The 15977-nt window shown below is 39.5% G+C and overlaps 2 protein-coding genes across 4 annotated transcripts in view; one reads left to right on the forward strand and one right to left on the reverse strand.

The window, feature by feature from the left end:
• Positions 1–2137: 2137 nt before the first annotated feature.
• Positions 2138–11692, reverse strand: ddx5 (DEAD (Asp-Glu-Ala-Asp) box helicase 5). 2 transcript variants are annotated; one of them, XM_073026364.1, is made up of 13 exons: positions 11513–11687; positions 10852–11020; positions 10222–10318; positions 9445–9578; positions 7627–7692; positions 7407–7548; positions 7160–7320; positions 6483–6655; positions 5790–5900; positions 5078–5139; positions 4922–4981; positions 3423–3647; positions 2138–3006 (listed from the first exon to the last, which is right to left on the reverse strand). In XM_073026364.1, exons 1-13 carry the CDS (start codon positions 11557–11559, stop codon positions 2501–2503), a joined length of 1953 nt encoding a protein of 650 aa, XP_072882465.1. In that variant the 5' UTR covers positions 11560–11687; the 3' UTR covers positions 2138–2500. The 2 variants fall into 2 exon arrangements, 1 of the variants encoding a protein (XP_072882465.1); XR_012095998.1 differs by lacking the exon at positions 2138–3006 and adding an exon at positions 3885–4815 and having other exon boundaries at positions 3505–3754; positions 11513–11692.
• Positions 11693–12167: 475 nt separating this feature from the next.
• The window catches only part of LOC140714789 (centrosomal protein of 95 kDa-like), a 53363-nt gene continuing 49553 nt past the window's right edge, over positions 12168–15977 (forward strand). For both annotated transcript variants that reach the window (XM_073026361.1, XM_073026362.1), the window contains exon 1: positions 12168–12347. In XM_073026361.1, coding sequence (XP_072882462.1) covers positions 12326–12347 — 22 coding nt within the window. In that variant the 5' untranslated portion in view covers positions 12168–12325. The remainder of the gene's footprint in view (positions 12348–15977) is intronic.

Genomic DNA, 15977 nt, shown 5'->3' on the forward strand with positions numbered 1-15977 from the left:
TAGTTGGTCTACTTCACACAAGAGTAAACACTTATGTTGCCAGTATGTAGGATGTAAGTCAATAAATCTGCCTCCATCATTAAGGTTGCTTGGAACAAATACTTTGAAAATTCATTTTAGTGAGTCAATAATGTCTAGAAAAGATAGTAAATTGGGAGTATTTTCTTAAAATACAAATACAGCAAATTCTGAATCCTCTGTACATTGTTATTGTAATAAAATGACAAAAATTCCAAATTATTGAAAACATTGTTAGGGTTTGTTACAAACGAACTTGCAGATTTCTCAACATTTTAGCATTTGTAACCTCAGTCCTCATTATCTTTAGTATGCTTAACTGATTACATGACAGTATGATTGTAGACTTATCAAGAAAAATGATTCTACAGTTCATCCCAGCAAGTGCATCTTTTAAGATAGTTCATCTAGTGAAATTGAACAGTTCTGAACAACAATAATTAATTTTTCATTTAATATGATGGACCTGGACACTACTAGCACATGGCCTTCCTATTGCAATTTCTAATACATATCACAGAAAACTTAAGCTTCATCAGGTTGAGGCTCCAATGCACTGTGCGGAGTTGTTTTCCACCTAGATGTTTCATTATTGCACAAAGCATATATTAAAGAGCAGCTGGAACTCCCAACCATACCCAGGGAATTACAACACATCATAGCAGAAAAGGTTTGCTACTAAAGCTCTGAAATCAAAGTGTAGGAAACACCCATTACATCTGCATTTTTCCATTACAGCACAGCAAAAACCTCAATTATTATAACTATCAAACTCTATCATCTCCGACAAAGTTCTTTGGGCCAATTTTTCAATTATTGAAAAGCTGCAAGTGTTGCTGTGCAGTGCATTTTATTCCTGCATATAAAAAAAGTAGCCCAAGATGAAATTTCTTACTTTAATTACTATAGCTTGTATGTTAAAGGTTATGTCACACTAAATAAGGGGGCTCCTGGACTACAAAATTATAATCTACATCAATGGTAGATAATTTAAGGAAATTATGCAGGCACACAGTTCTTCAAAAGGCATTGAGCTGTTTTATGCAATCATGCAAGCAGAAAATATTTCACTGAATATCTTATGTTCTCTGCATATAGCTTTCCTCCTTACCCCCCCCCCCCCCCCAGAGAACCAGGGGAGTTACGTTCCACAATAGTTTGTCTCAAACCACAGTCAGAACCAGCATTTGAATAGCAGTAGTAAGTCCCAAGATGGTAAGGCTCTTGAAAGCAGCTATTTCCTAGTCCTGGACAATTCTCCCCCCCCCCCCCCCCAAATGAAAGGTGGATTTCTAAATTTGAAAACTGCTGTGCATTTCCAAGTCATAAAAACAAAATACTTCCGCTATTCAGCAGCCTCTATATCAAAGCTTGATTTTATTCAGATGCAAAGATCCTTCCAAATCAAAACTTTTGCAAATTTAGATACCAAACCTATTCACACCTGCACACAGATTAGATATTTTAAAGCAAGTAATTAATATAATTTAGGGTTGAAGTTATGGAAGCTGCTTGTGTCAATACTGATGCCCAGTTAAATGTTGTATCATGGACCCTTTACTAAAGTAGCAGCTCCAAGATGCTAGCCTGCAACAGGCAATATCTATGCACTTTGATAATAAACTTACCTTGAACTTTGCAGTTCCCAAACACAAGACTAAAAATGTTCCAGTCTGCTGAGAATAAAAGTAGCTTACAGCAGGAATAGAATTCCCTGCCTTTTGGTGAGTCGATAGCAACAGCCAACTTCTCAGACCACGATAATTAGGCCATTCAGCCCATCAAGTCCACTCAATCATTCTATCATGGATGATTTATTATTCTTAATAGCAACAGCCAACTTCTCAGACAATTGGTGTAAACTTGTTTTAGAACAATCTGTGACTATTAGCTGAATCAGTGAGCAAACACCCCAGTTTCAAATTTTTTCCCCGTATCATAGCCAAGTTACATCTAAATTTGTGTTTTGGTGATTCTTTACCATCTCCCCTGATCTCACCCAATAGCAGTTCTCAGCTTTAAATTCATAGCAATAACTAGAATACACACACAAGTCATAGTGCTATTTCAGAACATGCAATTGTGTAAACTGATGTATTCTTAATAATGTACAACAGAATCCAAATTTTTAAACTTTTATTTAAAATGACACTTTGGCAGTTACATACATACAGAACTCCAAGACTTCCAAACTTCCATATTGGAAGGACATGCATCTTTACATACACTGTGGTACTTTATGCATAAGTTAAACTTGTATAATATTAATCTGCCATTCTAATAGAAAAAACTAACAAAAAATTTGAGGAATGTAAAGTAACAAAAAATTAAATAATGGGGAAAGTGCACCAATCCTACTGCTGCACTGCAGTCTTTCTTGGAATATCAATTGTTTCTAATATTAAAGAACTTCCTCATCCTCAAACAAAGTTACAGTACATGTCAGAAGAGAATGGAAAAAATTGACATCTAGTTTAATAAGTTATTTCTGCATTCCACTATATGCAAGAGGCATAGGATAACCAGTTTGTGCTTGGAAACCCATTCCCATCAAAGGTGGGGGTGGATACTGGTACTGAGCTCCCACAGACTGTTGACCAATGCCATTGCTCTGCATGGCATTGGTACCAGAATGGCCACTTGCAAACTGCTGGACCTTGCTATTAACAGCCTTGTAACCATTTTGACTCTGATTGCCAAATGCATTGGTTCCCTGGTTTACAGATCCTGGAAAATTGGAATTTCCAAACCGAGCCAGATTTGGAAAGTTGTTCGTGGATCCAAATTTCCCAGAAACAAAGGTGGTTTGTTGGTTTGCAGAAGCAAATGTCTGTGTAAAACCATTCTCTCTGCCTCCTGCTCCATATACCCTGTCCAAACTATCCCTATTCCTAAAACTGTAGCCTCCAATCCTGTTGGAACCAGAGAATCGGTCTCTTCTGTCATCACGGCGATCGTCTTTATAGCCACCTCTACTCCTGGAACGACCTGTCCAATTAAAATGCACACTTACTTAAGATCAGCATATAATCATACAGATTACCATGAAATCAAATGTCACTCAACTAACTGGCTCAGATCAAACCAAACTTATGACAACCCAAACTAGGACTTTAGGGTTTGAACCCTTTCCACAAAACCACAGCAGCTTTAAATACAGGTTTAGTTCAGTTGGCCAAGCTGCAAGTTAATTTAATCCATTTATATTCAAATTCTATTTCATGCTTCCAACTTCAAGCCAATCCACTAGTTTATTCTGAGTACCCACAAATGTTACCCTTTAATCTTCCAAACCCCTTTAAAGTCCAAACTACAAGTGTAATACTGAAATCCAGTTCGGCTGGATGTAAAATGCAAAATGTGATCCTTGAGTAGAATTTTAGAAGATTTTGCCATGTAATTACCTGAACCTCTGTCTTCCACCATCTGAATTAGCTTTGGGTTGATAGCCTGATTTGCCTCACGAAGCACAGAGATAAGGTCATTTGCCTGCTTTATGTTGCCAGGAGTAAAGAACGTGTAAGCGGTGCCAGTTTTGGAACTGCGGGCAGTTCGCCCAATGCGGTGAATATAGTCTTCAGAGGAGTTAGGGTAGTCATAATTGATGACAAATTTCACATCTTCAACATCTGTAAAGTGTTGCAGTGTTGCAAAAGCAGGCGCATGTTATGCACACCACAACAGTCAGATCAAAAACAGAAGTTAGCAAGTGAGCAAACAGCCGCAGCATCAATGACTGTAAAGCAAATGTTAAAACAACCCTTAGATCAAATCTTGTGGGAATACTACTGTGGGAAGAGAAAACAATGCACACTCCCCTTAAAAAAAAGAACAACCCAAAAATCAGAGATATTTTGAGATCTTACCATTGGGAGTATGCATTCACTAGTCCATTCCCAAGTCAGCGAACTCCCCACATGTTATCAAGTGACATCCGGATGCTTCTATACAGTTGGGGCCACTTTGTACATTGTTGCCTCTTCATGTGCCATTCAGGACCTTATAACAGTCAGGCAAGGTCCTTCCTACACATTCATGAGAAGCTCAGGATTCAGGCCACACTGCACGTCTTGCCAAGACCAAAATAGACTACAATTAAACAGAGCCCAATGGACACCTACATCCCCAGTACTTCCCTACTTAGGTTTTCCTTTTGACATCTTGTCTAGGCAAGCACTTCTAAGAAGCCAGTGTTCACTTGAGAAAATGTCTCTGTTTGGCAGGTCCCGACATGACTACACTAGGTGAGGGAGGAACTTCAGAAATTATGAGGGCATTACACTGCTAGATTCAATGTTAACTAATCTACCAATCTTTCACTAACTTGTGCCAGTACTCACCACCAATTTCTGGGAAGGAGCTTACTGAGGTTAACTGGGCTCTCCATTTGAAAAAACACATGAAGCAGTGAACAAAGTTTAACAATAAGACACTTGTTCGGCGCACCATTATTTTGGTAAACTTGCTAGCTTTAAAAAAAAATTAGCTAAGCAAAATGGGGGAAAATGAAACCAGGGCATATCCTGAGTAATCATAAAAAAAAGTAAACAAAAGAACCAAAGTTTTAATGAATGGTAAGTGCTTCACGTCATCCAGGGCGAGAACATTTTAGGGTGGCGGGTAAATGTTGACCATTCCGCCTTTTGAAGATTACTGGCACAATGCTCCCTCTGTTCAGCATCTTTGTACTCGACTGGGTAGCTGCCAGCCGATCACATCGATTTGTCCTCCTTCCCCCTCTCGCGTCCTCGAACTGTCATGCCTAGGCCCTGCCACAAAGACTGCACCTTTACACAACTTAGAAAAAAAAATGCAAAGACATGTTAAAGAAAGCAATAGTATACTTTCTTTAAATCTTTGAATAAAGTGGAGGAAAGTCACAAGGTGGACTGGCATTACTAACCTAAACCTCTGGAAGCAACATCTGTCGCAATAAGGATTGGTGCTTTGCCTGACCGAAACTCTAATTGGGGAGGAAAAGAAAAAGTTAAATAGTGCATATTCAGAAATGCTTAAAAGATAAAGCTCAAGCTCAAGCTCAAGCTGGTGAATCGCTTACCATTTAGAACCCAGTCACGCTCTGGCTGACTCTTGTCACCGTGAATGCACATGGCTGGCCACCTACAGATCAAGAAAATGAAAAATAATTAGACCTGGAAAGGAAAAAATCTGAATCTTATTTAATAAGTCCAGTAGTTCATTTCTCAGAAATGATTTCACTTACTTTTAGAAACTAGATACTTGGTGCATGAGTAATTCATAGAATCTCGCTTCATAGCCCCCTATAAATCTAACCAACCAGTCACGTGCATTGCTCCAAATCTTTCCATCATTTCACAAATGTGATTCAGCAGGCTTGAAATATATTAGTAAATCTCAATTGTTAATGTCACTATATTGCCAACCCTAACAAAAAACCTCAATTTATGCTATAGGCACAATGCATATGCTGAATGACTAATTTTATAGTGGTTTATGATGGCATGCTTTCTAATCTCCATAATGTTAGATACTACTGTGAGCAGATGTGCATAATATTAAAGCAGCTCAAGATCATTTACATTTCACCCTATATTTTTGGCCACTACTGCCCCCCTGAAAGGCTTATACTATTTGAGCAATAATCAGTTTTCACCAAAATAACCCAAAAAGCTGTTCAGAAAATGTAGGTATAACAGGAAGCAGATATGTTCATGTATCAAAAATTTAATAGTGAAACTAACAGCATGCTACATGAATTGACAAGTCAAGTTGCAACATTAAGTGCTCACCCATCTCTCCTCATTCGTCTTGTGAGTTCATCACATCTTCGCTTCGTTTCCACAAAAATAATTGTTTTGTTTTCTTTTTCACTCATTATTTCCTCCATCAACCTTAGCAATCTAATATAGAAAGCCACAATTAAGTTTTAGTCATTAGTAATTATAAATGTACAGAAGATTTTTTGTCAAACATTAAAGGCAATTAAAGACAAAATAAGCCCAATCTCAGCATCCAATCTGATTTATGGTTAGCAGATTTCATTGGATTTTTAGCTTTCTCCTTTGACAGGTGAAGCCAGCTCTATCTATAATAGTGTGCATCAAAACAAAGATGCTATTTAAAACCAAATATTCAGAAAATTCAAATGACTTTGCTTCATCCACCCATGTCTTACTTGGGAATACTTTCAAGGTCAGCAAGTTAGAAAACAGTCTATCTTTTGCTGCTAGTCCACTCCAATTTGGGGGGGGGGGGGGGCAGAGAGAAAGAAGAGGAAGCGAGTGGAATGGGAGCTGAGCTCAAGTATATGGGCTACATTTGACTCAAACCACCTTTTAAAATTGGAGTGGAAAAAGGTAACTCAACAAGCATTTAAATACCAAGTTTATTTTAGAAAAGACAAGGAAAATTAGAGGTAGGAAAAATGAATTTGGTAAATAACATTGTAATCAGATGAATGTTGCTACCCAATTTTCACTTACTTGTCATCCTTCTCAACCTCCTGACATACGTCTATAATCTGCAGAATGTTATGATTAGCACTAAGCTCCAATGCACCTATGTTAATCTGAACATACTCCTTCAAGAAGTCTTCAGCCAATTGCCGAACCTCCTTAGGCCAAGTTGCACTCCACATCAACGTCTGCCTGTCAGGCTGGGAGAAAAAAATGAAAATTGGTCCACAAAGTTAGGGAAAAATGCACTGAACACCAGAAGCATGAGAAATTACTTTTTTAAAGCTACATCGTTTGTGCTAAAAAAAAAATACTGGAACAAAATGAAGAGCAGGTGTGAAACACCTGCTGCTTATTTGTCTAACTGTACAGGAATAATTGTAGGGAAATATTACGTTAAATTTCATTGATCAAAGGGGCTGGACAAAATTGTGTATTTGGGACAATATATTAAGAACAGGAGGCATGCCATTGTTACAGCAAAAAAATTAGATAGGTAGACTCAATGGCTTTCTTCAGAAAATTCACACACAATGTTCAGAGGAGGATTTCCCAGCTGCTCTACAGCAACACTGCTGGCCAATTACCGAACAGCAACTGTGTCACCCACTTCAAAATGGCTTTCAACAGATCAATTAGTCAGACATTTTGAATAAAGCATTTCAAATGCAAGCCCATTATAGTAAAAGATTCAAAATACTTACCCTAATTTGCTCTACAATTTTCCGGATCTGTGGCTCAAAGCCCATGTCAAGCATTCGATCTGCCTCGTCCAGTACCAGATACGTGCATCTTCTAAGATTTGTCTTGCCAGCTTCCAAAAAGTCTATTAATCTACCAGGTGTTGCAATACAGATCTCAACACCTATAGGAAATAAAAAGTAGTTAAATCATTTGAATAAGAGAACAGCAGAAATCCAGCAATTTATTTACAACAAAAAGGCACAATACCTCTTTCAAGATCCCGAATCTGTGGACCCTTTGGAGCCCCTCCATAAATACAAGTTGATTTTAGACGGGATGCTCTTCCGTAATCGTGTGCCACATGTTGTACTTGTTGAGCCAGCTCTCTTGTTGGTGCTAGTACTAAACACTAAGAAGAAAGATTTTGGGTTAATGTCAACTTTCAACCCATTAACAATTCTTGCAATTCAAATAAAACAGAGCTTACTATGGGTCCATCACCACGTTCCAGAAAAGGCTGATGATTTATGTGAACAATAGCTGGCAACAAGTACTGCAAAGAAATGAGAGAGAGTAAATTAATTGTACATAAACTGCACAGGTCAAAATTAGAATAATACATTGACAAAAATATCTAGAGCCAACAAAGTTTATAGGAAGAACTCAAACTACAAACACGAAATATCCTTAATGTCAGTGAAATCAAATTCACTATCACTACAATTAGTGAAACATTCCATAGTTCTTAAAATTCATCTTGAAGGGCACATTTCACAGTATTGAAAATTACTTAATCAGCAATTAACCAAGAAATGTTATCAGCATAGCAGCAAATGACCAACTGAGAACACCAGTTTGAAATGAAGATTGGGAATCCTAGTTTTACATCACAAGTGCAATCTTTTAGATTAGACTGTACGTACCACTACAGTCCTTCAGTTTTAGGTTAGTTAATGAATACACAGATTAGCATAATTATAGGAATTGCATCTATACAAAGATAAGGCACATCACCAAAGGACTGACTAAGTTTCAATGTTGAGCTATACAAGGTTATGGCAACAATTAGACATGGTAGATAGGTAGGTGTTAAGAAGCACAATGTGGAGGCAAATATATTAAATTTAGAGTTTACAATTAAGGTACAGCCACCTGTAATAATTTAGGAAAATCAAGTGGTCAAATTTGGAGACACCTAGTTGCATATCTGAAGAAAATTAGAGGTAGGGAGAGACCATACCATGGATGGAAACAAGAACAAGTCTTTCAGAATTAAGCTGTTGCTATGTCAACACACATACCGTAGTTAAAGTTGGATATAAATAGCAAGGTTGCAGATGACTACAAGCCACATGAGTTTAAGAAGCCCCACCAATGACCCCAAGACCACAACCAAGGTACTGCACAGTGCTTAAAGGAGCCAGATCACCGCCATTATCAATACCCTTCAAATCTGCCCCGTGCCATTTGTCAAATAACCAAGACTTGTGATGTGCACCAGCTGCTCATATGACCATCCACTACCTGCTCCCATGGTTTCATGTGACCCTGATCTTGGGGGGAGGGGGGGGGGAGAAGAGGAGAGAGGGGGCACTAAGCAGTTGCTATATCTTGCCCAGGGGGGCCCTGCAGGAGGCTAGTGGAGGAAAAACAGCACTTTACACTTAATTTGGTACAGAAGTGTCTCCACTCTGCCACCCTCATGTTGATATAGCATGCACAAACATCTTACACCACCTACCAGGAAGAACAGCACAAAAAAATAAATTTAAGATAGATTGTCATGGACAAAAGGGCAGTGTTCAAAGCAGAAGTTATTTCAGGTTCCCCATCTGTCTTAGCTGGTTAAATAAAAGAATAGATAAACATGATTCTGCCAATCACAATGTCTGAATTGGGTGACACAAACACTGCTGGTACAGCCACTGCAGCACAGCCAAAAACTTGGTTCAGTTCTGCCCTCCAACTGTTGTCTGTGCACAAAGTGTGCAAGTTCATCTTTGGCCTTATGGAGTTCCTCCTGTGTCCCGGAGAGTAAATGACCATTATAATTTGTCCCTTATATAAATGCAAGTTAAATCTATGGCCATGGACCAGCATAGTTGAAGGGAACACAAGGAAAATAATAATGAGATTTGCCAAAATGCTAATGGTTAGGATGAACCAAGAGAGCCAAAGTGTTCTTTCCATGCCATACATATGACCATGAGATGGAAGGGAGAACTGTGTGGCCAATCACAGACTGTAATCAAAGAAAAACAAGATAAGATTACCTCTAGCACCCACAAATTACCAGTATACTTACAGCAAGTGTTTTACCAGACCCAGTCTGAGCAATTCCAACCATATCCTTGCCACTAAGTGCAACAGGCCAGCCTTGTGCCTGAATAGCTGTTGGTTCTGTGAAATTTTGTTGCATTAAAACATCCAATACATATGCTGTAGAGAGGAATAGGTTTAACATTTTTAGAAATGCAAGTTTGAGCCACAACAAAGTACTGCACTATTGACATTTCATCACAATGATTTCATCACAACTTTTCTTCATTTAAACTCTTCAAATTCTGGTTACTAAAGCAATAACATTCATCATACAGCAGTGTCCCATCTTTCAACACCTTTCTGCATTCTCTGTCTGTAATTGTGTACATAATGCATTAGTATACACAGACATACATCACCATGCCAGCATAGAAAAGGTTCTCGAGGAACTCAAGTCAGGCAGGATCTATGGAAAAAATGTAGGACGTTTCTAGTCAAGACCTTTCAGATACTGCCTGATCAATTGAATTCCTGCAGCATCTTTTCTGTGGCTCCAGATTACCAGCATCTGCAAGTTTGTTTCTGACATGAATTCAATTTGATACTATTTACAGATTTTAACTTTGCAAAGCCTCACATTCAACACTGAAACAAAAATTCTGCTGATATCTTAGTAAGCAAACTTAGATGTTGCAATGATAATCAAACCCATTTTACTTTATTTACACCAGTACAGATTACAATGTCTGCAATCAAGTCTCAGGGCAATATTGATAAAAAGCCAGTTACATTAAAGCCAGGATTAGTATCACATACTTACTTGGGAAACTTGCTTCAACAAAGTTGAAAACTGGTTTTGGACAGCCAAGCCCTTTCACTGTTATTTCTTTGTTTCTTCTGTACTGTTCAATTTCTTGCTGTTTTGGTTATAAAAGTACAAAATATTAATACCATAAAAGTGTTGTTAAATCCATCACAAACTTATCGCCTACTTGTATGCAAACTGAAAAGTTAAATTATAAAGGAAGTAAGTTCTGTCCACATCAACCAGTACAAAGACAAAAATGAAATTAAGAAGTCATGGCAGTTGCGGTACTCATTGAAAAAGCTAATTTTCCTTTACGTGGATAAATTACTTCAGAAGAATGTCCAGCAGGGGGAAGCCAAACATTAAAACCCAAAGCTCAAATTCAGATATCCGCTCAACAGCCATATAGATTACAGAAGGCGACCAAGCATTGGTGACTAATAGGGTTTGAGTCATCTTAGGAAAAAACCCAAGAGCAATTATCAGGAACACGCTATCACAACATCAATCACAAGTTTGGCCTCACCTTGTTCCCCGTTTTATGACTGACTTTTTTTTTCCCTTCCCCATTTTGGTATTGGTACGAAGAACATTGATATGTAACCATTTATTATTAAACGGGAACAAATTAAGGGGCCTTACCGGAGGTCGGTTCACCACGTCCATGTGCTCGACGTAGAAGTTTTTCTCGAACTTGGGCAGCTCGTTCAGGTCCCATTTCCTCTTCCTCAGCTTCTCCCCGGGCTGTCCGAACTTCCTACCGGCAACAGGCGCGTTTCGGCTGCCACCGAAGCGAGGTGCGCTCCCGAAGCTGTAAATGGGAGGATTTGTCTTTAACACTTACTGATTTGTATCGGAGCCGGGCAACTCCATGCGACGCACATGGCCGGGGATGGTAGAGAAGGTGACGAGAGATCCATTTTGTCCCACCCGCTCCATCACTACCACCCAATCTTCCGGCCATTTTAGATAAAGCGGTACAAGGGGGAAACCTCTCACACGAGGTCAGATGGGGAAAAATGAAGATTTAAGATAATATGGCTTTTTTTTCCTGCGGCGAAAATACAAATGTTGAATATTAAAATGGTCATTGGTTGAACCAAATTTTAAATTTTATAGAAACGCGTTGTATTCACAAACACGAATCATACATAATCTTAACAGTACCGCATTGGGTTTGTTTGCGGACCAGAAGGCGCTCCCTCCCCCACCCGGCATTTTCTAGCCATGAGAAGGGAACCGGTTTTATTCTTCACCGAGCAGGCGGATATTAACTTAAAATTCTGATTGAAAATTCGCTCACCCGCCGCGGTCTCTGCTGCGATCACCTCTGTCATAGCCAGGCATCATTGAAACGACGAGTGCTTTCAGAGGAGATGTGAAACGGACGGTAAAGATGACGAACACGAGGATGAATGAAGAGCTAAGATGCCGGCTCCTTGTCCGCCTTTACTCAATGCCGGCGAGAGGGAGGGAGGACGCCTCACCGCCCGGAACTCTTTCCTCCGCAACCCACATCCTCGCAGCACCAACTTCACGGTTTTTCACTTCACATCCCATTCCGCTACTCACAAACGACTCAAGATCAACACAATTCGTTTATATTTGTCTTGAATCGCTCCCTGAAAACATTATTTCAGTCTGTCTCCTGGTGTATTTCATTTTATGGGAACTACTTTGTTGCGCCGGACGATTACAAATGAGTAAGAAGTTCTTTTTTCCCCTTGACGACCGGGTGACGTCAATCAAACTACAGGTAAGGAGACCTATAAACGAGTGTATCGTAATAAATAAATGTGGGAAAAATATATTCTTCGGCGTTTAATGTTCCTAACTAATCTGGATAGGATGGAAAAGGTGTATAAATTAATAAAAGTATTTTCAGGCGAACGCCCTTGTCTGTGACGCAGTTGTGGGAGTGAGCGGTTGGTGACGCCATGGTCGCAACCAATCAGAGCTGAGGATGCGTTTAAATGTACAGGGTCCTCCGGCCAGGCAAGCTGCATGAAAACACCATGACAGGGCAGCGATTGACGTGAGAAATCAACCCCTGGTTCTCCAAGCCAGATATTTTCCCGGAGGGGGACAATACTATTACCCGCGCTCCTCAGACAGGATGGAAATCCCCAATGAGAGAGGTAGGTTGATGTTGACTGCCTCCAACACTAGGCCAGCCTGTGACCTAGAGATGCCTCTGATATAATGTTGTATCTGTGTGTGTGCGTGTGTTTGCCCTTTAATCTCATCGTCCGTACCTTAAACCTTGTCATCTGACTCGCCTTTTTACATTATTGTGGTATTTGCATTTTAAGAAATGGTTGACTAGGTTTGGTGGTGTAAACCAGGAAGTGTATGTACTCAGTCAGCTGTTCAGTGGCAGTGTCAAGGTAACTTGACAGGGAAACTTGTTCATAGGCGCCAATAGAGGCGGTAAGAGAGTGTGTGTGGGGGGTCTTGCCCAATTCACAGTTTGACTTTGTTGTTATGGCTGATCGAATTGTCACTTGTGGCTTAGGCTGACCACCTGTTTTCATATTTCCACTTTTAATACTGATTTATTCTAAGTCGGATTTTTGCCTGACAACGGTATGAAGCTACGCTGGGTGTAACTACAGTGATATTTGCATTGACTTAATTGGAATTGCTAATGTGGGTCATTGACGTAACATTGTGAATTTACAATCTGGGCTTGGTTTATTGAATGTTTTTATTAAAGTTCAAAATAAATATATTATCATAGTCCATATGTCACCATATACAACCCTGAGATTCATTTTTGCGGACATATTTTAAAAATCTATAACAGAATAATAAGCATAATAGAATCAATGAAAGACCACATCAACTTGGGCGTTCAACCAGTGTGCAAATACAGAAGATAGAAGCAATAAATAACGAAAACATGAGATGAAGAGTCATTAAGTCCATTGGTTGTGGGATCTTTTCGGTGATGGGGCAGGTGAGGTTGACCCTTTGGTTCAAGAGTCTGATTCCCGAACCTGGTGGTGTGAGCCCTGAGGCTGCTGTACCACCTTCCTGATGGCAGCAGTGAGGGGAAAGTATGGCCTTGGTGGTGGGGGTACCCGATAATGGATGCTGCTTTCCTGCGACATCGTTTCATGTAGATGTGCTCAATGAGTTGGGAGGACTTTACCCGTGATAGACTGAGCCGTATCCCCTACTTTTTGTAGAACTTTCTGTTCAAGGGCATTGGTGTTTCCATACCAGGCTGTGATGCAGCCAATCAAAGTTCTCTCCACCACACATCTATAGAAGTTTGTCAAGGTTTTGGATGTCATGCCGAATCTTCGCAAAATCCTCGTGAATTATACAATTCCACGGCTCTACGTATTTTAACATTTCTATTATTGGAACCGAGTCGTTATGTAACGGTGATCAAAGACCAGTATAGTGTTCCAAAATGTGCTGCTTCCATTATATGTAAGTGCTGTGCTGTGCTGTGCCGTTTGGAATAATGAGTCGAAATGTTGTGTTTTTTTGTGCACTAATTTTAATAACCAAACTTGTTACCCTTTAACTGAGGGTGAAATTAGCTTGGACAGATCTATGGATAAAAATGAAACAAAAAATACACTTAAGTGGCTGAAGTTATTGTAACACTTGTCCTGGATGTGCGATCACCGCGTAATAGTCACAACCTGATAAAGTTTGTTCCGTCTTAGGACTCCTGACCTGGGTGTGGAGAGGCTAGTATATTTGTTGTGATGCACAGGGACAGTATTTGTGCGGAATCGAATGGGCCATTGAGTTCTTTCCAGGTCACCGTCACATCTTTAGTGCATTTTCTGTCTGTTGTTGAGCAAAACCTTTTCATGGTTCCAAGAACGCATTACACCTCTAAACTGAGTTGTATATAGATTAGTGGGAACTTAGATTTAAACATGTATGACTAAGAGAAAAACACAGATAAGCATTTGCTATTACAAGCAGTACAACTATTTATGAGTGATGCACCATCAATAACTCACTCTGAGACGTAAGAACGAGATATCGCTTCTATTGACTGGAAGAATGAACAACGCTACATCCTGGAGAGTGAGGCCGGGCACAGGCCTCAATCGCCTTTATACAGGGGTCTGTGAGAGGAGCCACAGGAGCAGTCAGCAGGGGTCTGTGGGAGGAGCCACAGGAGCAGTCCAGACAGGTATATGTAGTTCACCACAATGAGCAAGCGGGAATAATATAGATTAAGAATATTAAGTGCCATAAAATCCATTCTGATTATGCTTATTAGCTAAATATCTGAACACTTTGTTTTGTTTTTATTCATTGATCAATCACAAGTTAATTTTCACCACATCCCTAGTTAGTGACCAATACAGTACATTTGGCCACTAAAATTAGAATTTTGTTCCCTCTCATTAGTTTTGTTTCCTTTTTATTGGCCCTGAAGGTAGGGAGGTTACTTGCTTCCATACCTTGTCAATGTCAATTTGAGAAGGATGCCTGATTTTGTGTATGCAGATTATGTTAAAATCATTGATGGTAATTTCCGGGTTTAAAAAAATTGTTGTAATTGTGACTTGAACTAATATACTTCCCAGTGACTACCTAGCTGTTGCAATGGAAAATTTGAGTAAATTTTGTCATTAAACACTGGGACTGGTATAGTCAAATGATTTCAAGAAAATGGATTCATTGCTGTATTCAAATGGCTTAAATTCATTTACATGTTGGCTTTGATTCAATGCATAGCACTCTTACTTCTGAAATTAGTTATGCTTTTTAAAACATCTCTTTCACTCCCCCCCCCCCCCCCCCCCCCAGAATTTCAAGCCGAGCCCATAATCTGAGCCAACACTTCCTTGGAATGCTGTACTGTTAGAGCTGCCACTTTTCAAGTATGTAAATGTACTTTCAGATTACAAAAGCATTATTTAATCATTTCATAGATGCTTGTGCCACTGACTGGCACAAACATTTTGTTTTCTTATTCAGCATTGGAAATCCCTCAACTATGAACCTGTGTATTTTACTTGGGTTGACTTTTATATACATACCCAGTTTGTCACAGGTAAAGCCCTTCCCACCATTGAGCACATCTATGTGAAAGTGTTGTTGCAAGAAAGCAGCATCCATCATCAGGAACCCACACCACCTAGGTCATGCTCTCTTCTCATTGCAGCCATCAGGACTCCCATCACCAGGTTCAGGAACAGTTATTACCCCTCAACAGTCAGGCTCATGAACCAAAGGGAGTAACTTGACTCAACTTCACGTCCCATCACTGAAATGTTTCCACAACCTATGGACTCTTCAGCTCATCTTCTTAATTTTTATCGCTTATTTATTTATTATTGTTATTTTTTTTCTATTTGCTCAGTTTCTTGTCTTTTGCATGCTGGTTGAATTCTCTAGATGGTGTGGTCTTTCATTGACTCTATTATGGATTTATTGAGCATGCCCACAAGAAAATTAATCTCAGGGTTGTAAATGGTAATATATATGTACTTTGGTAATAAATTTACTTTGAACTTTGTACTTTAAGATGGCTTGAAGCTATGAATGATTTTGTATACATTGTGCTTTTTTGTTCTTCTTTATTGTCCCCATAATATATGCCGACTTGATTAATTATTATATGGTGGTAAAGTTTCTCAGCCATTATGGCTAACATGAATGGGCACAGTTTTAAAGTGCTTGGAAGAAGGCACAGAGGAGATGTCAGGGGTGAGTGCGTGGAATGGGCTGCCGGCAACAGTGGTGAAGGCAGATACAATAGGGTATTTTAAGAGACTCCTGGATAG

The sequence above is a fragment of the Hemitrygon akajei genome, chromosome 22 (assembly GCF_048418815.1).
Source record: "Hemitrygon akajei chromosome 22, sHemAka1.3, whole genome shotgun sequence".
In the NCBI taxonomy this organism is placed as follows: Eukaryota; Metazoa; Chordata; class Chondrichthyes; order Myliobatiformes; family Dasyatidae; genus Hemitrygon; species Hemitrygon akajei.